The sequence below is a fragment of the Cucurbita maxima genome, unplaced genomic scaffold (assembly GCF_002738345.1).
Source record: "Cucurbita maxima cultivar Rimu unplaced genomic scaffold, Cmax_1.0 Cma_Scf00020, whole genome shotgun sequence".
NCBI classification, from domain to species: Eukaryota; Viridiplantae; Streptophyta; class Magnoliopsida; order Cucurbitales; family Cucurbitaceae; genus Cucurbita; species Cucurbita maxima.
In genome coordinates this window covers 3104990-3127495 of record NW_019272036.1, presented here as the reverse complement: position 1 = coordinate 3127495, position 22506 = coordinate 3104990, and the positions used below count along the sequence as shown (strand labels likewise).

Genomic DNA, 22506 nt, shown 5'->3' with positions numbered 1-22506 from the left:
CAATTTGCTCAAGTTGGTCATTACTTACTGTTATTTGCATATCTATTGTTATACGTACGTCATTTCACATTTGTTTGTCCTGACATTATAGTTAAGTTATTTGCATATCTATTCGTACAACGTCAATCATTTCTGAGTTAAATGAAGTTCTCTCTTTCATGACAAGTTTTGACTGGTTGCCATTTCCAACATGTCATATTCCAACCTCTCCCTTGTAGCATTGAATAGTGGTGGTTATGAGACATAATACTCCTTTAAACCCAATCAAACATCCTCTTCCACTTGCTCAAAAGTGTTTGATGTCATCTTGGTAGGAGTTTCTGCTCCCACTCCTATGACACGATCCACATGCCTTTCACATCTGAATGATCCTGTGTGACAAAAGAAAAACTAAATATTGTTAAAACAATAACTTAAATTCATGCAAAATCTAACCACCTCTGTATCCACCTTTATGCAGTTGAATTCTTCACATCTCGACAATTGTCGTGTACGGTTTCTTGAGACTCGCCATCTAGAGTCGGCATCACCTTTATGCAGTTGAATTCTTCACATCTCAACAATTGTCGTGTACGGTTTCTTGAGACTCGCCGACTCTGACTCGCCATCTAGAGTCGGCGCCTCTAGAGTAGTCAATCTATAATTTGGTCTCCTCAGTGTGGCTTCAGTAGAATATGTAGAAGCCCAAACTTATCCTCATATGGGACCAAACCACGACAAGAGTTTTCGAAACCAAATCCTTAACCAATGCTATTCAATATGGTACAATGAGGGTGTATCTCCCTCTTCCAGATCAGTATAGCAGTTGCCCACAGCTAACAAATAGAACTAAAAAAGAACAGAGGAAATAGGCATAAAAACAGATTAACACAATAAATGTGGGCTTTTTTGGCTCATTTTACAACAGTAGATTAAGATTACGATAAAACACTACTAGGGGGTTCTAACGTAAATTAAGGTAACAAGGTTGGCGTGAATACTTGTAACAAAAACATGACAAAATCATAACTCAAAACACAACAAAAACGACTTCAAAATTTAGAATTCCATTTTCTGAAAGAAACAAATGATATTGTAACAGAAACACTAGACTACTAGTTCATCCCTCCCTCCTGCCTGCTCTTCTTTCCTTAAGCTGCTGCAACCTCAATCTCGGCTGTTGGAATCACAGCTACGGGCCTAATGAACTCCTCTTCCTCCTTGGGAATATGGATAGTAACCAAATCGGGGAGGGGCGTCGGTGGACCTTGCTTGCCCTTCGGGTCCCAATCAAGCATGATCTTGACCTTGATACCCAGAACACCCTGTAAATTGAACAAACAGAGACACCAATTAATAAACAGAATCACTCACAAATTTTTTAAAAGAATTTGCAATATGAGCAGCATCAAAGCCTGAGGCTCCTCCTCCCGGAGATGATAATACCCACCTGTCTAAGGAGAACGTGTCTCACGGCAGAGTCAATGTACTCTTTCACTGGCTGTCCAGATGAAATCATGTATCCATCCTTGAATTTCATGGACTTCGCACGCTGAGCCCTTAGCTTACCACTGACAATAACCTGCATAGTTCAGAAGAACATGACTGAATAAAAATGGAATAAGCTAGATAGTCAGTCCACGAAAACATCAGGAACCAATGTCAATGCTGACCTCGCATCCCTTAGCTCCACTCTCCATGACAAATCTAAGGACACCATAGCAAGCCCTGAAAAGATTTAAAAAGTAATGCTTAATAAAAGTGATTACCCACATATGGACATTCGCAGGTTGACAAGGCAATCCCAACCCTGACAATCAGAATCCATCCACTAAGAACATTCTCAACATTTTCAAAACACCGTAAGATTGGAAGTTACCAACCAAACTAGAAACTGAAACAGTCACACCATAATATAATAGCACCCACAATTTCTGTACATACCTCCTCACAGCAAGGCCTCCAAGAAGCTTGTAGCGAAGAGACTCAGCTTGAGCAATGGCACAGAGTCCTCTGTTGTTGACCTTCTCGGCATATAGCTCAACACTGTTTTCAGGAAACTTGAAACGCTTCTGAACAACAGATGTCAATTCTCTAATTCTTCGTCCTTTCTCACCTGAAGCCGTAATTGAAGGCATAGTCAGATACCGGATCCATAAGTACTAGTAGCAACACCAAAACTAAAATACCCAACAGGTAATATTGATATATCTGATCTCTTAAATCAAATTCAATTCAATGGAATTAAGATGCTTTACATGCATTATCAATTCAACAGAGTAAATAACAGTCATATCTATATCCCCCAAAAATATTAAACTTCAAAAACTAAATCAATCAAACAGCTCCAAAACCCTCTGAACGAAGAAAACTGTAACTATGTCAAGCTATCAGCACCAACAAACACAATTGAACTGAACATCGAAATTAACCTCCACCTCCGTCGCTTTATTTCCTGAAGTTAAATGCAAGAACAAACAACCCAGTCTCTGTGGTCTTATCAAGTCTCAAATCACTAACACATTAACACAATTCCATGCGCCTCTCTACAATTCTACAAATCCTAAAAATTCGAGATTCCACCTTGTGAGAATTTTACAAGAATCATAGAATGATTACGAACTTGAACAATCTGATGCAAAAAAGTAAAACTAAAGAAAGAGGTGCAAAGAATAAAAGAAAAAAAAAAAAAAAAAAAGTACTTGTAGCAGTAACTTGAAATGAAACAAAATCAAACTCCTGTTTTCCCAAATCATTCCCAAAATTCGCAAGCTACATAATCAAATCTATAAGAGAAAGGCCTTCCTGTTTTCCCAAATCATTCCCAAAATTCGCAAGCTACATAATCAAATCTATAAGAGAAAGGCCTCTTACCAAGAACATTTTGAGTACGAGTAGCCCTGATAATAATCTCAGTCCGCATGGGAGTGACCCTAACCTCAACTCCAGAGTATCCATCCTCTGCAANAAAAAAAAAAAAAAAAAAAAAAAAAAAAAAAAAAAAAAAAAAAAAAAAAAAAAAAAAAAAAAAAAAAAAAAGTACTTGTAGCAGTAACTTGAAATGAAACAAAATCAAACTCCTGTTTTCCCAAATCATTCCCAAAATTCGCAAGCTACATAATCAAATCTATAAGAGAAAGGCCTTCCTGTTTTCCCAAATCATTCCCAAAATTCGCAAGCTACATAATCAAATCTATAAGAGAAAGGCCTCTTACCAAGAACATTTTGAGTACGAGTAGCCCTGATAATAATCTCAGTCCGCATGGGAGTGACCCTAACCTCAACTCCAGAGTATCCATCCTCTGCAAGCTCTCTGGTGAGAACTTCGTTAAGCTCAGCAAAGAACACTCCATCGGCCACAAACTATTTCAGATTGAATCAAATAAGTTTCGAAACCATCAAAATGGTCAGAATAATCTGCGCGACGTGAAAAAGATAAAATGAAGAATCAAATCCAATACTAACCTTTCGCTTCTTGCTCATCTGAGTTGCCATGTTTGGTTGCTGGAGCTGGAGCTGACGCCGTTCACCGCTCTTCTGCGTGTACTCTAGGTTGAAGATGAATAAACCCTAGGAAACGCTGTGAGCTTTGGGAGGATATCCTCAAATAAAAGGTTTTAACTTCTAAGATTGGGCTTCAGCTTCGTCATTGGCCCAAAAAAGTTAATGGGCCGTATGAAAGAGCCCAAATGAAATATTTACATTAATGAATTTCAGATAAAATAAAATAAATATTCTTTTTTAAGCAAATAAATATTCATTTTTTTAATTAATACAACATTTTCCCTTCACCTAATTGCACCATATTTGATTGAAAAGTTCGGATTATAAATTTTTCACTTTAATTTTGTTTTTTTTAATATATAATTTATATTTTATAAATTTATTTAATTTAATTGGTCAAAATATTATATCACGCCATAAAAATACAAAAATAATAAAAAATAATAATAATAAACGATTTTCTCAAATAGTCAAAATATAGCCAAACATAGAAGGGTAAGATTGGAATTTCACATTGTTATCCCCTCCATATAGCGGGAATGGAATTGGTTGGTCGAAACCAGAGAGATTATAGAAAGCGAAAAACCTCTGCCAAATGGTCAGCAATCTTCTTCTCCATAGCGTCGCTCCTAGTTCGTTCACTGAATTCAATCCAATTTTCAAATGGAAAAATTCCTCTCCGTACTTCTTCATCTCGAGAAGGCACGAACGGCTTTGCTGCTTTGCCAAGAAGAAAATCGGCTTCATGGATCAAATTCTTGACTACATTGAAGGTGCACTTCAAATTCAGTACAAACAAATTTGAAGGCGGAGAATCTTTAATTTCGTGATATTGTTTTGAGTTATTCTTACTGTTGTCTTAGTTTGTTTTTGCTTTCTTGTTTGATTCAGGCGGTCCGAAGTTAAGGAAATGGTATGGGGCGCCTGACCTTGTTTCTAAAGATGATTCTGTCCTTAAAGATGAGGATGAGTATGGCGGTAATGTGGATACGAACAATTTGTTTATGCGTCTTCTGATATTATTATTATTTTTTTCTTAGATTGAGTTTTTTTTTTTTTTTTTTTTTTTCTTTAGTACAGAGGAAATCAGGGATGCAGTTTTGGTGACTGACGGGGATACCGAGATGGGTCAGGTGTGTTCCTGCGTTGTTTAGTCGTTTGGTTTGTGTTGCAACTGTGATGAGCATGATAACTTTTCCTTCGAACTCGATTGGTATGTGAATGAAGACATGAATAATATGATTTATGGTTAGCCGAATCCATGCCAGAAGACCAAGGCGAAAGAATCTTTCATTTCGTTTAGTAACTGCTTGGTTTTTTGCCTCTTGAATTTGTCATGAGTAACGATGATTAGTTTTCACTGTGATCAACTGCTCAATATCCAACCAAGTGACATATATACCTCATGCAGATGGTTATATTGTCATTGATTCTGAAAAAAACGAGAGTCAAGGCACTGGTGAAAGACAAACAAGCTGCCCTTGAAGCTTTTGGATTGTACGTTGAGGTTGGTGGATTCAGATTTTGGGAACGATACGTTCAGAATCCTGATAATATGCTACATTTGCTGTTATTTCTCTGTCTTCCGCATTGTTTGAACTTAAATGAACTGTTGGTTCTGTGGTTCTCTTTTCATGTGCAAAGCCAGTGGCCGGTGACATAAGAGATGAGCAATCATTGAAGAAAGCTCTGAGAGAAGTTCGCACTATCATATGCCCAAAAGTATGCACATTAGATTCCAATCTGCTCTTCTTTTCCCCCTAAATTTCCCCCTATCTCTTGTTCGAAAATGCTCGGGGCAACATGATATCTTGCTTTTGTATTTACTCATGCTTACTTCAATTTTAGATGCATCTTAAGATTTTTGGTCTTATGTTGATTCATTTTGTTCTTATTTTACCAGAAGAATATATAGAAGGGAATCATAATTATACTAGAAACCATCCTGGTGTTGGACATGGATAACTTAGAAGGTATATGGATGAATGTGGATCATCTTACATTACTGGGATAGTTTCTTCCTGGATTTTCCTAAGCAAGCACGTCGATGGTTGAATATCAGTTCACATTTTATGAATATAAATAAACGATCAAAAAAGATCATGACTTACCTTCTTTTAAGTTCTTGAGGTAGTTCAATATGGTATTAGAGTATGAGGTGTTTTGTTCAAATTTGTATAATTTCATTTACTCTTCAGTTAACATTGTTAATTACTTATCGGTTCACGTGTTAATTTCCAAGCCCACATGGCCACCGGTGAGAGGGAGTGTTAAGAACATGAATATTCCATAGCTTATCAACTTAAGCTTTTTGTATTGAGTTTTAGTTTATTGTCAATTTATAAGCATGAGCATGTATTTGGGCTCCTTTAAGTTCAAAATTTCGTGTAAATATATTGATTTTTCCTGTTGAGCCTTATTAAAGGGAACCACGATGGACAATTCACTCATTAGGTTTGTTAATAACTGTATCACCAGGAGGGTTTCTTATCCAATGCTGGAAGCCTGAAAGGAGTGCAACATATAGTTCTCTTATCGCAGGTCCAGTCTCTTTGATTAGCCAACATAATATTTGTTTGTTTTCATTCCTTCGATCTATATTCATTATCATGACTTAATAAGGTTGCAGTTATCCAATTATAGAAGTGCTAGTGGTGTCCAAGCTCTTCTCAAAAGCAATGCAAAAAAATTGGCTGAGCAAGACGAAGCAGTTCTAGTGGCATCAGGAATTCCTTACACCATCATACGAGCTGGCTTGTTGCAAGACACACCTGCTGGAAATCAAGGATTCAGCTTTGAAGAGGTTCTTCTTCTGTCTTAAATGTTCCTTTATTAACACAGCTGACTAACATAGTAAATAACTGTTTCCTAATCCAAGCATGGCTGTTTTTTCAAGGGAGTGTATGGAAACTTGATATTGAGAATTGAGAATAGAGATGAAACACTTCATTATATTTTTGCATCTACTGGATCGTTTTATTGCGTCTTTGGTGCTATCCTTCAGGGTTGTGCAGCTACAGGAACGCTCAGCAAGGAGGATGCCGCCTTCATTTGTGTTGAAGCTACTGGTGCAGTTCCTAAAGGAGGGTTCACGTTTGAGGTTAGCATACTTAAGGTTTATGCCGAGCACCAACGATTCTTTTTATAAATTACATCTAACTTTTGAACATTGGAGGTAAGGGATTCAGTCGTTATGAGAGAATACATTAAGGTTAAGTTTGAGATGGCTTTTGTAGGGATGAAAATTATTTTTAGTCCAATAAAAACAAATTAAGTTGTAAAAGATTTAGATGACATGAGCTTCAAAATTTAATATTCTACAAGTTACTTTTGTTACCAAACTAATTGGGTCGGGTCAAGCGATTGTCTTGTAAGAATTGTCAAAGATTTAGATAAACTAGGTTCGAGCCATAAAATAATTCAGTTGGGTCAAACGATTGTCTTGTAAGAATTATCAAGAGGCATGCAAGCTATTCCAAACCTTAACAGATATCAATACAAAGAAAATTATAGCTTTTAGGATAACGTAAAATCGAACTACTTACACGTTCAAAAATGCATGATAAGAATTGTTTTCATTTTAAAATATTCTTTTCATTACTCATCTCAAACACTCATATTATAAAATTCTAAACGAGGTCATGCAAGATATTGATCTTAAACAACATCTAGTAGTTCAAACTCTTCTTTTCTCGCTAATCTCTCTAAATACATCGCATTCTCAACTTTTGCGTTCCTTGTATGTCACAACAGGTAGCCAATGGAAATGAACAAGTTGCAGATTGGAAAGGATGCTTGGCAAGATTACTGGAGAACACAGAGCAGCCTCAATGACCATGCTTAAGATGTAAGAATGTGTATATATCTATAAGTATCATGCCTGCAAAATATTAGATTGAATACTTCTTACCATCTGCTCTTGGTCTCTGGATATTACCATTCTTTTCCATTGTGATTAAGCTTGAAAAAATAACATTCAAAATCTTGCCAGCAAGAATCCCATTTTTTTCCATTATCAGCCAAGATCAAGATGATCTTTTGGATAGAGCACATATTTCTCTTTGCCCCATACTTCTATATGAACATATTATTATTTCAAGTAGTTGTCTCATGAAAATAGGTAGTTTTCTTTTTACTTTTTAATTCTTTATTGAAATTCTTCCTAATTTCACCCTTTTATTTCATGTTTTAGTAAATTATTTGATGCAATTTTTGTAGTGATTTGAACCTTTTATTCTTAATTATAGGTTAGTAATTTATTGAGTTACATTCTTCTTCCTTTTTTGTTTTTGTTTTGAGAGATTAACTTGTTATATACTTTATAGCTTTATATATATTTCGATCCTATTTTACGGCTAAAAACAAGGTTGTTTGTCTGACATGTTTAGGTGTAAAAATTCATTTAGTTTTTAAGAAAAATATTTTTTAAACGATACCATGGACTTGTAAGTTCAAAATAAATTCATTTATACTAACAATAGTTAAAGGATAGGTAACACCACTAACTTTACTTCCATGACCTTCACGGCTGTCTGTATAGGAGTGTCTTATCCTTACCTAAATAGAAAAGTAGCATGTGACATAAGTATTTAACTGACAAATGCAGACATAAAGCAATCATGTTGGGATTAATCCTTTCATAAAAAAACATCATGGTATTGCTTTGGTCTTTACTTTTGGTTCTTACATAATTGGATGTGTAGTACTTCTTTATACATGCCTCATGTACGTGCACATGGACCTTAGGTAGGCTCGTATACGGTACCCCTAGACCTGGCATTCAATCAGTGTACGCGCTAAGGGATACTACAGAGGTAAAAGAGCGTGCGTACATAATACCATAACAACGTAGTATATGCGTTTATATTGATCATAGCGGAGAAGTATTTTGATGCACGTAAACATACAAGATGCATGAGGTCCCCATAGTTTCAAATCATAACATGGGTCTATGATCCAAGTTATACCTACATTCACTTCATAACATGCTTTAATCATTTCCAGTCATCTCATAATATAGTTTTTAACAAGATACAACACTTTTTATAGTACAATTTCACATGGCATGAACATATCAACATGACATTCCATAACATAGCATGTCTCATATTACATTATAATATAACATATCGAGTTCCATAGTATAGCATATTCGTATCACAACAATAACATGATAGATAGGCATTAATACTATTTTTAAAAATTTATGATATCTCTTTAAACATAGTAGTACTAAGCGAAATTATATTTTAATTTTTTAAAATAGTCGAAGTATTGAATATATATATATATATTTTTTGAATTTAAAGGTATTTTTAAAAAATAATTAAATTTGCTAAAGCTTTTAGATCGGATGCGGGAGTGCTCACAACAATCAATAATATACTCAAATCGGACGTACAATAACTATCCACGTGTTATGACTGAATCAAATTGTACAAAAATGTATACGTGACCCACTCGTAAAGCGGTCCAGCAGATGACGTGTAAGAATCCTACTGCTCGTTCTTTCAACACTCGGTTCTTCACCCGCCCTCTCTTCCTCGTTCCTCTTTCCTTCTCCCCGTCGGATTTACCTGTTTCTCTGCAAATTCTGATTCAATTTCTACCAGGAATTAGCTTCTTCATCTTTGCTCATCGTGAAATTTCAATGGAAGACAGTATTCCTTCGCCTAGACCGGTTCAACCGAACCCTATGGACCCTTCCCCACCGCCGCCGCAGCAACAACCGCAGGTTCAACCTTCAACCGCTGCTATTCCGCAGAATTCATCTAATTCAACAAATTCTTCGGCAAATCCTCCCATTCCTGCGCCTTCTGCGCTTGCTCAGTCGCCCTCGATTGACCAGTTACATCCACTATCGCAAATTTCTTCTCCCCCTCTTTCGCATATCTCTCAAAATCCGCAAAATCAACAGCAGCAGCAACAGCTAAGCCCTGCGGTTGGATTGGAGTACCAACAGAAGCCTCTACAGCTGCAGCAGCAGCAGCAGCAGCAGCAACAGCAACTGCAACAACATTCGCAGCAAATGGTGCAACAGCCTCAGAATGCGAATGCGATGACAAATTTCCAAATACAGCAGGCTCTACAACGGTCCCCTTCAATGTCCAGGTTGAACCAGCAGCAGCAACAGCAGCAGCAGCAGTTTGGGATGATGAGACAACAATCGGGGCTTTATAGTCCAATGAGTTTTGGTGGGTCTTCTACAAACCAGCAACAGCAGCTACAACAGCCTAACCAACAACACCAAATGGGAACCGGGAATCTGTCGCGGTCTGCATTAATGGGTCAGGGTAACCATTTGCCCATGTTGTCTGGGGCGACTGCTGCTGCACAGTATAACTTGCAGTCACAATTACTGGCTTCGGTATGCTCTGAATTATTGGTATTCGTTAGTCTTAAATTGGTATTGATGCTACTTTGGTGTTGGGATATTGTTAGTGAATTCGTTTTCTGGATATTTGAAGTGAATCTGACAATTTTCTAGGCACGCCGTTGGCATTTTGGTGATGGGTTGTGCCTTAGATTCTTCGTTTATAATTCTAAATTATTGATCTGTTGACATTAGAAATTAAGGTAAATATATTTTGTTGCTGATTTTCGCTGAAACTGAGCCTTTTGTACAGTCGAAGCAAAAAGCTGGGTTAGTCCAGGGTGCACAATTTCAGTCTAGTAACTCTCATGGGCAACCTTTGCAAGGAATGCAAACAATGGGGATGATGGGATCAATGAATTTGAGCTCACAACTAAGAGCTAATGGCCTTGCGTCATATGCCCAACAGAGAATAAACCAAGGTCAAATAAGGCAGCAATTGTCCCAACAAAGTTCACTTACATCTCCACAGGTTTCCTAACAAAGCATCTATACTCTGTATCTAATGGTCTTGCACTTTTATTTCCAGATACATATCGTTATATTCCCATATGGACTGATAGGCTAAATTTGAACCATGGAAGATTTATGCTTTGTTGGTTACTTTGGTGATTGTTTGGAACTTATTTTTGCAATTCATGAAGGGTACTCTTTTGTTGACTCTAATAGAAGTGTAGGGCTCTGGCTTTTATCTCCTACAACTTATTTTTGTAATCTAAGCATTCATTGCATTACAAATATAGAACTTATTCTTTGTGAAGTTGAAAACACTCGTTGCATTACGAATAATGCCCGTAGGACATATAGTATATTTATAATGTGTCTCTAATTTCAACTAGTGTCCATTAACACTCTCTTTTTTTTTTTATTACTATGGTACATGGTATAACTCTAATTATTGTCATCATTGCTTATTTTTTGTTCATCGTGTTCTCTAACTTGATCCATTCAACTGTTATAGCAGTAACTGCAATATCACTTTATTGCTCGTATGGATATGTTCGTCTGCTAATTAGATTTAACAATCTTCCTATGCATTCTTGCTATTTTGTTTCGAGTCTAGTGACTAGTAACTGTAAAATTGCGGGCATGATTGTGACTTCCAGTCAATTTTTAAAAATTGCAGGTTCAGAACTTACCGAGAATGTCAAATCTTGGATTCATGAATCAACAATTGAGTAATTTGGCTCAGAATGGGCAGCCAACCATGATGCAGAACTCTTTGCAACAGCAACAGTGGCTGAAGCAAATGCCATCGATGTCTAGCCCTGGCTCACCATCATATCGTCTTCAACAGAGGCATCAACAGGTCCTGTTGCAGCAGCAACTGGCTTCATCTAGTCAATTGCATCAAAACTCCATGTCCTTGAACTCTCAACAATTTCCTCAGCTTGTACAGCAACAGCCGTCCATGGGACATCAACAGCTTCATCAACAGCAACAGCAACAGCCACAGCCACAGCAGCAACAACAACAGCAACAACAGCAACTGCAACAGCTACAACAGCTACAACAGCAGCCACTTCATCAGCAACAACTACTTCAACAACCATCACAACTCCAATCTCTGCAACCAGCATTGCATCAGCAGCAGCATTCTCCTAGGATAGCTGGACTTGCGGCTCAGAAATCTCTCAGTTTGACTGGATCACATCCAGATGCCACAGTATCTGGCACTAGTACACCTGGGGGAAGTTCAAGCCAAGGGACAGAAGCTGCCACTCAAGTCCTCGGAAAGAGAAAGATACAAGATCTGGTTTCACAGGTCCTTTCTATTTTCGTCTCTTATCTACTCTTACCTTTCTTATGCTTCTCCGTTTTTTATTTTATTATTTTAGTTGAACTTTGAATGACTGCAGGTAGATCCACTTGGAAAGCTGGAACCTGAAGTCGAAGATCTTCTCTTGGAGATTGCTGATGATTTTATTGATTCGGTGAGATCTCCACGCTCTACTACAATTTCCCCAGACCCCTTTGTACATTTCCACCTAATTTTGTACTCATACTATAATAAATGCATATGTCCCTTAGTCATAGTCAATATCAATACATATCAATAGTTAGTCATTCACTATATGAAGCGCTATATAATACTATTTCAAAACATTTACAATAGTAAGTCATTTAAAAGAAAAAACAAAAAATTGCTGCAAAATGTCACTGAGGATCGTATTCTGAATATTTCCCAAAAATAGATGATATATTCTATGACACATCAATCACCAGAAAACCATGATTTAGGGACATCTAATCTGCATCGTGGGATGATTGTTTCATTTTATACAGCTAAACTTTGGGATGACTTTTCTTTTTTATTTTTTATTTTTGTGTAATCTGACGAAGTCCAAATATTTGTTCATTCTGTTTCATTTTAGACTGCTGTATTTATTTATTATGTTTACTCAGTGATTCTGGTGCTGTGTGATTTGACCATGCTCCTTATTCCTGAAACTATTCAATCATTTTTCTCATCGCTGTGGTTAAAATGAAAATTATAATTACAACTGTATTCCATCGAATAAAAAACTTAAGACATTCTAAGGTAGTAGTTGGAGGGGTTTTATCAATGGCCACAAGTTTGATACGTCATGCCTTCCCCTTGAGCAATGTGCATTATTATTACATAACAACAATATTTGAGTTAGTATAGTTTATAACAATGTGCAGAGTTTATTTTATAGGATAACTCCTTCAATTTTGTCATTATGATAAATTACTATGCCTCTTCCCTTGCTTAACTTTTAGGGTCCTCCTTCTGGATATTTTCCTTTTAATAAATCACCAAAAGGACTCTATTTCTGATGGAGGGAGCATGGTATATACACTCTTTTGGACTCGATCAGTCTATTTCTTTGTCATTTATCTGTTTATAGAAATATACTACTGTACTCCATTGTGCTTATTGTCCTCCCTTCTTTCTCACCAACAAAAACCTGTGAACCATCTCTTATGAGAACATTAGAAAATCAATACTTCACTGCTACAACACTGATGTCTTATTGAAAGATTTTTTCTCATTATGGTCCCATACCTTTCCATTTTCACAAACAAATCAAGTGAAGTGGTGTTACAGTCCTTTTGGTGAACGATTTTCATTATTGTGTAGATTAATTATATAGCTTCTATTGTCTTATAATTCATGTTGATTCCCCCCTTTCTGGGTTTGCTCTCTCCTCCTAACCCTTCCCCTTCCAAGACCCTAGCCACCACCGTTCAGCCTCATACAACTGCAGGCACGTCCAACTGGCCACCTTTGGCCGATGCTCTTCATCGATTCCATCAACTACATGCTAGCCATCTCCCTCCCACTTTTGTCACCCTTCATTTTTGTCCTACCTTTGTCTTATTTAAAACTTAGCCACCCCTCCTCGTCAGTTTGTCTTCGATGGACCCTTTCCGAGGACTTGGTGGCAGCTTCTTTCCCTTGGCTTGAACTTCCCCTTTTGCTTCTCTGCTGTCACCTAGCCATTTCCAAGGAGATTATGAGCAGTTGTATCCATTACCTTTACTTTTGCATTTGGTATGAAAATGACAGTATTTTTTTTTTTATTTTTTTTTCTGAAGACATGAAGAACGAGCTAAATTTTTTGCTCTATCTCTCATCTGTTTTAAATTGAAAACTCTTTGATTGAATTGTTGCAAAATCCAATGCACACATTTTTCTAAGCAAGTCAGGGTTGTCTTCGAGACAATTCGTTCGGCCAAGTTTTGGTCTCCCCAAGGTTGAAAGCTTGAATATGCAGTTTGACCACCTTCTGGAGGTAGCAATAAGTTACAAGTACTCGGTGTTGAAAAGAAAGGTTGTGTAGTTTTCTGGGAAATGATAAGAGATTTTCTCTCAAGAGTTGAGAAAAATCAGCACTCAACTTTCATTTTTACTAATGATGTTGAGGAAGGAGAAATATTGCAGCCGAAGATAGTCAACGATATTCAACCCCTAAAAGTTACATGGAAGAGGTACAACAGATGAGGTTAGATGCTTCTTCTTTTTGGGTTAGGGGAAACAAAAAGAAGGGGAGGAAATGAACTTCATTTTTGTCTTGGTGGTTTCTACATTGTTAGTTCACAACTCTTGGAAGGACATTCATAATGCTTTATAGGTTTAATCCAATATTTCTATCAACCCCTTCATGACAGATAAGGCGTTGTTGAAATTGAGTATTGATTCTTCTAAGTTGGAGTTTGATGGAAAGTTTATTGAGAGATATGATGGCAAAATTGAATTTTCCTTTACCTTATTGTTCTTGTTTTGAAGCAATTGGTCTACATTTTGGAGGTTTGGTCAATATCTATTCTTAGATTCTTAATTTTATTGATTGTACAACGGCTGAAATTGAAGTTAAGGAAAATATTTGTGGTTTCATTCCAGCTGAGATTGAGATAATATATGAGAAGTTTGAGAAATTGTCTTTTCATTTGGGGATATATATCATTCAGACCCTCAAAGCACTGATTATGGGGACTTGTCAATTCTTAATTTTACAAAATTAGTGGATTTAAAGAGAATAAATCAAGTTCCGATTAATGAAGGTACTTTGCATCCAAGGATTTTATGGTCAAAGCTGTTGAGTTGAATTTTATTCCTTTGTATGATCAATTGCAAAAGTCAGTTCATCTTTTTCTTCAAATGAAAAATAGACTTATTGAAGCCTACCCTCTCTATCACACTCAGACGAAAGACTCTTCTGATATCCTTGAAAAATCAGTGATTAATTTATACATTATGGAAAAAGTTTGTGTTTGACTCCTCACTTCCTCTCGAAAGATACGACATTCCCCTTCATAACCTACTAACTCTTTTACGTCTTCAGTGATCACTCCTCTAGGTTTAAATGTCACTTTCACCTAATGTATCATTAGATATCTCACCACTAAGGATCTTATCTCCTCTCCAATTGTTCATGATATCGAATCTAATGTAGCATCTAATGTTTGTACGAGTAGTGAGGAATTTGAAGCACATTTAGTTGACATAGAGATCGATGTATTTTCTGCCGAAGACTTTTGCATAAGCATTTGAAAGTCCTTTTTCAGTTGTTGATAAATGAACTCAGATGAAGTTTCAGAATTAGCAACATAAGGAAGTATCCTTCAATTCCTCCCGTTCATAACCTACTAACTCTTTTATTCTTCTAGTGCTCACTCTTCCAGGTTCAAATGTCACTTTAACCAAAGGTATCAGTAGCTTTTCCTCCACTAAGGATCTTATCTCCTCTCCAGTTCATGATATTAAATTTGATGATGCATCTGATGTTGGTTGGAACAATAAAGAATCTGAAGCACATTTAGTTGATATAGAAATTGATGTATTTTCTATCAAAGACTCTTTTGCAAAGGTATTCAAAGAGTCTTTTTTCATTTGTTGATAAAAATGAATTCAATTGAAGTTTTAGAATCAGTAGCATCATTAGGAAATTATCTTTCAATTTCTCCCAAATTCCATTCCTTCATTGAAGTTTGTGGATTACAAACGAAAAAATCACTTGGTAACCACAAATTAGGATATAATTGTGTTTCACTCATCAGTCTCGATTGTCCAGCAATGAGAATTACTTCTTTGTAGTGTTGAGGTTCGAAAAAAAACTTTCCCTTTTCTTTTCTCTCATGTTGCCTTGAATATCGTTTCAGTTTCAAATTTTAGAAGGTTACCGATTGTTTTTATGAAGTCTTTTCTTTTTTCTGAAGACTAAAGGGATGTTATTTTGAAGACTACAAGGATGTTTATTCTGGTGGTTTATAGTTTTGTGCAGTTGGGCATATTTGAGTTGGTTCTCAGTTGTCAGATCTAATGTGTGGAAAGATTGTTCTGAGCTGTCGAATTTCTTCCTTCCTTTATCAGTTTCTTTTGCTTGGGAGCCTAGCTTGTTTTGGCCTTTATCTCGACGTTTTTATTGGTTAATTATTTTAGGCTTTTTGTTGAAGAGGATTTAGTATTAGTTGGATTGTTATTTATATCCTTCTTAGTTGTTTTTTTTTTTTCATTCCTTCATGGAGGTTCATATCTTTTAACCATTAGTCTTTTTTCATTCTTCCAATGAAGATTTTTGTTTCCATCTAAGAAAAAAAACAACATGTTGATGTCATGGCTCATTCATAAGCTATCATCATCTCAGTATGATTGGATGGTATATCATGTGAAAACTGAGATTTTTTTTGTTGTAATACAGGTGACCACATTTTCATGCAATCTGGCAAAACACAGAAAATCTTCAACTTTAGAATCCAAAGATTTATTGCTACACTTAGGTGTGTACTGCTTTCTCCTCATGGTCTTCTTTTGACTTGATTTCTTGAATGGTTATGCATCAGCAGCATGTGTCCATCTTTTCTGATTTAAAATTTAGATTTTGGGTATCAATTCTTTCATGAGGTAGATTATCTTTTGTATGGTCTAGGTTGTCTCTTATCTTATTCTACATTTCTCTCGAATTTAACACAAGATCCCGTTACTAGACGAAGCTTTAACAATCATAAATTGTGTATAATGTGCAGAGAAGAATTGGCAGTTAAACGTTCCTGGATATTCAAGTGACAAGTGGAAGAATCGTAACAAAAATGTAAGAAAAGCCTCTTGCTCTATCTCTAAATAAGCACATTCTGTTTAATTCATCTTTCAAATTTTCGTTTTTGTTTAACCATAAGAAGTTTGAATATTGTAGTTATCATCAAGTGATACTCACAAGAAACGTCTGGACATGGTAAGTTGGAATTATCTGTTCCAAGTGTATGGAGTTTCTTCTTTTACATTTGTCTCAAATCTATTCTTCTGGGGATTTCATCAGATACGCATACTGAAGGAAGCATCCCGTGTCGAAACAAACGTAAATAGCCCTAAAGACATGGTCCGACAAGGGGTTGGAATGCCCATGGGTACCAACAATCTAATGAGGCCTTCGTCAAGCTCAGAACAACTATTGTCACAGACAACTGGTTCGCAGCTACTGCAGCAAATGACGAGGTTCTGATGTATTAACTACGTTTGAAACTTATGCTGGTAGAATGCTGGCAGATCTCGACTATTCGGTGAATTACCCCGGAGTCAGTTCAGGGATACAACAATAATATGAGATTTAGAGGAGGGATGCCATTTTAGAGGGGACCTGAACTTTGTGTGGAGTGTGATGGTTCTTAGAGATACGACTTTTCGAAAGCATTTTTTTAGGCTGTATAATATCAAGATGCATTATCTGGAAACATGGCCATAAGGTTAATTGTACAAAATATTTGGCAGTCATTAGTATAGGCCTCGAGTTATTGTCGTTACCATGGAGGACATTTTTAATTTATGATTGATAGTCTTTATTTACAATCTCGAGTCGTTCGAAGTATGGAGGATCACATAACACAATTATTACAAATGGAATAGAAGATATGATTTTTCATCCCTTCTCCCACCCCACATCTGTTTTGATTTGGAAGATCATGAATTGTAGTAATCTCAACTGTTAATTTTCCAGATCAGGAAAAGTTCCTTCTTGAATAAATGCAGACAGCCTGAACGCCATGGCAGGGAGTTCATCAAGGCCACAAGTCCATTCATGGTGCCATGTGATACAGAGAGACTTGATGGAACGTCTTGAACTGGACCTTAGCTAACCTAAAAGTTGGCTTCTTATACAGATTTTCCACTGCCCATGTGCAGCTGGTCCACTCCACTTTCATCGCATATCCTTGTGTTAATCCTGAATGGTAAGCATATTTTAGCTTATTAATCCATCACTATTTGCTTCATCTCCTTCTTTATCCTACTTGCAACATTATGCGTCCTAGATGGGCAGAAGAATATCCAAACATTGTGTCATAAAGTTCATAAAAGAGAGATTCTGTTTCTTTCTCTGATAATCTGATCTTCATTAGCAGCCACATGCTCAGATGCAGTGGCTCTCATTCATTCATTCATCAATCTTCCTATCCTAGCATTGAGTGAATGTTGGTGCAACTTGGAGTAGGGGAAGCCATTGAGTTCTTTCTATATAAACTCGACGGAACTCATCAAGAAACTATACCATTTCCCGAAAAGGAAACCAAAATGTTTCACTCCCTATTTGTCATTGTCCTCCTCTTCTCTCTTTCCAATGCAGCCGTCCAAGACTTCTGCGTTGCTGATCTAAAAGGTCCACAAGGGCCAGCAGGCTACGCCTGCAAGAGCGCCGTGACTGCAGATGACTTTGTGTACTCAGGCCTACGCAGTGCTGGAAACATAACAAGTATAATCAAAGCTGCAGTCACCCCAGCGTTTGTGGAACAGTATCCAGGCGTGAATGGCATCGGTCTCTCGGCTGCTCGGTTAGACTTGCTCCCAGGTGGTGTTATACCACTCCACACACACCCAGGAGCTTCAGAATTGCTGCTTGTCACGCAGGGTATCATTCAGGCCGGTTTTATCTCTTCCGCTAATGCTGTCTTCGTGAAGACTCTTAAAAAGGGAGATCTTATGATATTCCCACAAGGGTTGCTACATTTTCAGATTAATGCTGGTGGTGTGACTGCCGTTGGTTATCCTATATTTAGCAGCTCAAGCCCTGGTCTCCAAATCACTGACTATGCTCTGTTTGCCAACGACTTGAGTACTGACTTGGTGTCGAAGACCACTTTCCTCGACCCCGTTCTGGTGAAAAAGTTCAAAGCTATTCTTGGCGGGAGTGGTTAGAATTGGCCAAAGGATGTGTTTGCTTCAGCATCCTGCATTTCCAAGTAACAAATTTGATTGATGTTCTTTCCCATTGCTATTTGTATGTTAATGTCATTTAAATTAGTTGATTTCAAGTGTCTCCCCACACCCCCGCCCCCTCCCCAGCATTTTTAGTGTATATTTATGGGCTTGATTTGCTTTGAAAAGATAAAAAGTATCAGTTTCTTCCACTTCAACAACCAATTTGATTGAACTAAATCAAGATGAATGGTTCCAGATAGAACAGATTCCGTAGATACCTTAACTAAGAATGATTCAAATGGGAGCCTGGGTTTGAACTATTACCAGTAAAGATTGGAAAAGAATCATTAAAAGGCAGAAAATTTGCAATTTTGTTGCAAATCATCAAAGGAAATCAATGAACTGACCGCAGATAAGGATAGAGAGTTCATAGATAAAACTAGTAGTTAATAACGAAAGGAACCGATGAACTAACCAATGATTTAAAAGCTCGATCCAGCTGAAGTCAACTTCAGTTTCACGAACATCCAATCATGATACCTGGATAAACAACAATTGGAAATAAAATAAGACTAAGAATATATGCTTTTTTTAGGATTTAAGGCCTCCAAAAAGGGGTTTGGAGATATGTTTCAATTTTTTAAGAACAAAAAACTAAGACGATCAAAGCCTCAAGAACAGTAGAAAACCAAAGACTTTGGCAAAGCTCAAAACCATGGCTAAAAGTTTAAAAGATTCCTCCACCAAATCCCATTCATGGATTCCAACCACCACTGCATATTTTTTCACAATACAAAAGAATGATGAGTTAACTAACAACCCAGACTGAGGAAGAGACAGTGCCCGACTTTTTCATTTCGACTTTAAAATACCTAAACCAAACATCAAATCCTCCAAAAGAACAGCACAAATAGCTTAGAAAATACCCCACCGTTGTCTGTTTATGGAGGTTGTAAGTGACCCCTTGCCTTATTTTAATGCAAACAATATTGGCTCTATCCTAATCTTTTAGTCAATGAGCCTCCACCCAAAACCCAGCAACCCCTTGAACTCCATTTTTCTCCCTCCCTCCCCTCATCAAAAGGATATCTTCTCTTTCCCTCTCTGTCTGAAATACTTTTCACCAAGAAAAATGACCATTGAAGAACCAGGTGCAAACCACCCTTCAGATCATATATTGGATTGGTTAGCGGATTCAGTTCCTTTCTTTTCTTCCCCGTTCCCGGATGATTCCTACAACTCTAGCTCTATAAACTGCTATCAATGGTGGGATGAGAACCAAGACATAGGCCAAGATCTGATTAATGGCTGTCTAAGCAGTTCCCCCACCACTGTCAGTACTAAACCACCTAACACTTCCACTTCCCATCACTTGACGCCATCTGATTTGACTAAGAAAAGAAAAGCTCCGGATGATACAGTTCATAAACCATCGCAAACCCAACAGAATCAGAGGAAGAACCAGAACAATCAGAGCAAAAATGGTGCAGATAAAGGCAGTGGAGCTGTTGAAGGTGTGACTGTGATAAAGAAATCAGTGGGGAACAAAAGGAATTCATCAAAAGCCACAGGGAATAACAATCATAATGGAAGTAACAAGGAAGGAAGGTGGGCAGAGCAATTGCTAAATCCTTGTGCTAATGCTATCATAAAAGGGGATGCAACAAGAGTACATCACCTTCTTTGTGTTCTTCAAGAGCTCGCCTCGCCCACCGGCGATGCTAACCACCGGCTCGCCGCCTATGGTCTCCGAGCTTTGGCCCATTACCTGTCCTCCAATTCTTCATGCTATTCTTCTTCTTCCACAGTTGCGCCGGTTACTTTTGCTTCGACGGACCTTCGATTCTTTCAGAGGTCGTTGATTAAATTCCACGAGGTGAGTCCATGGTTTGCTTTTCCGAATAACATCGCAAATTCTTCGATTCTCCACATTCTCTCTGAAGAACCTAATCGCTCGCGCAATCTTCACATTCTTGATATCGGGGTTTCTCATGGTGTGCAATGGCCGACGCTGCTCGAGGCCTTAACTCGCCGCTCCGGTGGACCCCCGCCGCTAATTCGCCTCACAGTCATCGCTCCAACCGTCGAACATGATCAAAATGCAGAGACGCCGTTTTCGATTGGTCCACCGGGAGACAACATCTCCTCTCGGCTTCTTAGCTTCGCGAAATCATTAAACATCAATTTACAGATCAACCGCCTCGACAATCGCTCGCTACAGAGTTTCAATTCGCAAGTAATCGGCAAGTTACCGGACGAAATCTTAATCGTTTGCGCACAGTTCAGACTCCACCAATTGAAACACTACGCTCCAGACGAAAGATTCGAGTTCTTACAAAACCTAAGAAAGATAGAACCGAAAGCTGTGATTCTAAGCGAAAACAACATGGCATGTAGCTGTAACAACTGTGGAAATTTCGACACCGGATTCACAAGAAAAGTTGAATACCTATGGAGATTCCTGGATTCAACAAGCTCCGCATTCAAAGGTCGAGAAAGCGAGGAAAGAAAGGTGATGGAAGGCGAAGCCGCAAGGGGGCTGACGAACCAAGGCGAAATGAACGAGGAAATGGAAAAATGGTGCGAAAGAATGAGAAATGCTGGATTTGCAAGAAAGTTGTTCGGTGAAGACACCATTGATACGGCTCGAGCTTCAATGAGAAGGTATGATAACAACTGGGAGATGAGAGTTGAAGAGAAAGATGGATGCGTAGGGCTATGGTGGAAAGGGCAACCTGTTTCGTTTTGTTCATTTTGGAAGTTGGGGATGAAATCCAATGGCGGTTGAAACTGTTCAAAGCTTTTCCTTCTTTTGTTTTGCGCAGTAATTTCCAATGCAGAGTTCTTGAAGCACTTGATTTCTGGCAACTGCCTTCAAAATCCAAAATCTGTTTGCCAACAAATAAATACACTGTAGCTTTTTGTGTTGGAATTTGGCTATCCAGGGCACGCAATACTATTTGAACGGAACCTGTTCTAAAAAAGTTGTCGGTTCTAAAAAAGTCGAGGCATTTCAAATTGTTCGTTGACACAGAAAAAGAATTTCAATATTGGACAGAAGATCTTAGAGTTCCGAATCGAATTTGTTTGGAGATCTTTGCCTCATGGTAGCCTGTTCGAATTCCTAATGAAACTTTGATCTTTTGTTTGTTATTTGTCTCATGGTAGCTTGTTCGAGTTCCTTACGAAACTTTCGTTTGGAAAGAAGATCTTATATCTTTTGTTTGTCTCATGGTAACCTGTTCAAGTTCCTTGCGAAACTTTCGTTATTGGGTTAGTCATACACTTCAATTAACATCGATTTAAGAAAAAAAAAAAGTACTCAAAACGAATGATAGTGATCTTCATATCTCTAATATACCCACATCTTTAATCGAATTTTTTTTTCCGAGACTCAAAAAAACTCAAGACTTAGTTAGGATAGCAAATTGAGCCGGATCATTGGATGCACACCCATCAAGAGAATGTTAGATAAAACCTGAGTTTTACCGTTTTTCTTATTCACACGATTTCAGAAAATCGTCAGTTTGACTATTTGACAAATCACGTCGAATGGATCACCAGAGTTTTAGACTGAAATTTTGTAGAAAGTGGCACAGATTTAGTTGGATCACCAGAGTTTTAGACTGAAATTTTGTAGGAAGTGGCACAGATTTAGTTGGATCACCAGAGTTTTTGACTGAAATTTTGTAGGAAGTGGCACAGATTCCAGCCATTTTTAGAATCCTTTTTACTTTAAATAGGAGATTTGTTCAGAAAATAAAACAATTTGTTCAGAAAATAAAACAATTTGTTCAGAAAATAAAACAATTTGTTCAGAAAATAAAACAATCTGTTCAGAAAATAAAACAATCGGAACCCAATTCAGTTAATTTTCTCTCTCCTTTTTGTTACGCATTTTCTTTCAACACCCAATTTCCTCTCACCGAAAAACAACAGAGAACCCAAACACTTCCCTTGCACAATTTCCGGTGGAAACAGGAAATTAGAGTGGAGT

The 22506-nt window shown here is 37.5% G+C and overlaps 5 protein-coding genes across 7 annotated transcripts; 4 read left to right on the top strand and 1 right to left on the bottom strand.

Annotated features, from left to right (window-relative positions):
- Positions 1-848: 848 nt before the first annotated feature.
- LOC111494511 (40S ribosomal protein S3-3) lies at positions 849-3567 on the bottom strand. 3 transcript variants are annotated; one of them, XM_023144454.1, is made up of 7 exons: positions 3445-3567; positions 3232-3342; positions 2854-2890; positions 1924-2095; positions 1653-1707; positions 1430-1561; positions 849-1304 (listed from the first exon to the last, which is right to left on the bottom strand). In XM_023144454.1, the coding sequence occupies exons 1-7, from the start codon at positions 3472-3474 to the stop codon at positions 1131-1133; spliced, it is 711 nt and encodes a 236-aa protein (XP_023000222.1). In that variant the 5' UTR covers positions 3475-3567; the 3' UTR covers positions 849-1130. The 3 variants fall into 3 exon arrangements, with proteins under 3 accessions (XP_023000222.1, XP_023000220.1, XP_023000223.1); XM_023144452.1 differs by lacking the exon at positions 2854-2890 and having other exon boundaries at positions 3195-3342; XM_023144455.1 differs by lacking the exons at positions 3232-3342; positions 3445-3567 and having other exon boundaries at positions 2854-2940.
- Positions 3568-4041: 474 nt separating this feature from the next.
- On the top strand, positions 4042-7552 carry LOC111494837 (uncharacterized protein At2g37660, chloroplastic). Its single transcript, XM_023144829.1, has 9 exons — positions 4042-4256; positions 4375-4461; positions 4564-4616; positions 4895-4990; positions 5128-5205; positions 5962-6024; positions 6113-6286; positions 6488-6583; positions 7237-7552. Exons 1-9 carry the CDS (start codon positions 4079-4081, stop codon positions 7315-7317), a joined length of 906 nt encoding a protein of 301 aa, XP_023000597.1. The 5' UTR covers positions 4042-4078; the 3' UTR covers positions 7318-7552.
- Positions 7553-8947: 1395 nt separating this feature from the next.
- Positions 8948-17241, top strand: LOC111494338 (transcription initiation factor TFIID subunit 12b-like). The gene is made up of 8 exons (XM_023144262.1): positions 8948-9850; positions 10110-10328; positions 10983-11621; positions 11716-11790; positions 16024-16102; positions 16349-16413; positions 16516-16554; positions 16639-17241. The coding sequence occupies exons 1-8, from the start codon at positions 8963-8965 to the stop codon at positions 16819-16821; spliced, it is 2187 nt and encodes a 728-aa protein (XP_023000030.1). The 5' UTR covers positions 8948-8962; the 3' UTR covers positions 16822-17241.
- Positions 17242-17768: 527 nt separating this feature from the next.
- LOC111494341 (auxin-binding protein ABP19a-like) lies at positions 17769-18625 on the top strand. The gene has a single exon (XM_023144264.1). The coding sequence runs from the start codon at positions 17784-17786 to the stop codon at positions 18504-18506; it is 723 nt and encodes a 240-aa protein (XP_023000032.1). The 5' UTR covers positions 17769-17783; the 3' UTR covers positions 18507-18625.
- A 432-nt stretch (positions 18626-19057) lies between these two features.
- LOC111494340 (nodulation-signaling pathway 1 protein) lies at positions 19058-21377 on the top strand. The gene has a single exon (XM_023144263.1). The coding sequence runs from the start codon at positions 19525-19527 to the stop codon at positions 21295-21297; it is 1773 nt and encodes a 590-aa protein (XP_023000031.1). The 5' UTR covers positions 19058-19524; the 3' UTR covers positions 21298-21377.
- The last annotated feature ends 1129 nt before the right edge of the window (positions 21378-22506 follow it).

Excerpts from the sequence above, each read along its gene's own strand:
- LOC111494511 (XM_023144452.1), bottom strand. The coding sequence starts at position 3,474 with ATGGCAACTCAGATGAGCAAGAAGCGAAAG. Across the intron at positions 1,708-1,923 it reads GGAGGCCTTGCTGTGAGGAG|GGCTTGCTATGGTGTCCTTA; the intron begins GTATGTACAGAA and ends AAATCTTTTCAG. Across the intron at positions 1,562-1,652 it reads GTGGAGCTAAGGGATGCGAG|GTTATTGTCAGTGGTAAGCT; the intron begins GTCAGCATTGAC and ends TGAACTATGCAG.
- LOC111494837 (XM_023144829.1), top strand. The coding sequence starts at position 4,079 with ATGGTCAGCAATCTTCTTCTCCATAGCGTCGCTCCTAGTTCGTTCACT. Across the intron at positions 4,617-4,894 it reads GGGATACCGAGATGGGTCAG|ATGGTTATATTGTCATTGAT; the intron begins GTGTGTTCCTGC and ends TACCTCATGCAG. Across the intron at positions 6,025-6,112 it reads ATATAGTTCTCTTATCGCAG|TTATCCAATTATAGAAGTGC; the intron begins GTCCAGTCTCTT and ends ATAAGGTTGCAG.
- LOC111494338 (XM_023144262.1), top strand. The coding sequence starts at position 8,963 with ATGACGTGTAAGAATCCTACTGCTCGTTCTTTCAACACTCGGTTCTTC. Across the intron at positions 11,791-16,023 it reads CTGATGATTTTATTGATTCG|GTGACCACATTTTCATGCAA; the intron begins GTGAGATCTCCA and ends GTTGTAATACAG. Across the intron at positions 16,103-16,348 it reads AGATTTATTGCTACACTTAG|AGAAGAATTGGCAGTTAAAC; the intron begins GTGTGTACTGCT and ends TATAATGTGCAG.
- LOC111494341 (XM_023144264.1), top strand. The coding sequence starts at position 17,784 with ATGTTGGTGCAACTTGGAGTAGGGGAAGCCATTGAGTTCTTTCTATAT.
- LOC111494340 (XM_023144263.1), top strand. The coding sequence starts at position 19,525 with ATGAGCCTCCACCCAAAACCCAGCAACCCCTTGAACTCCATTTTTCTC.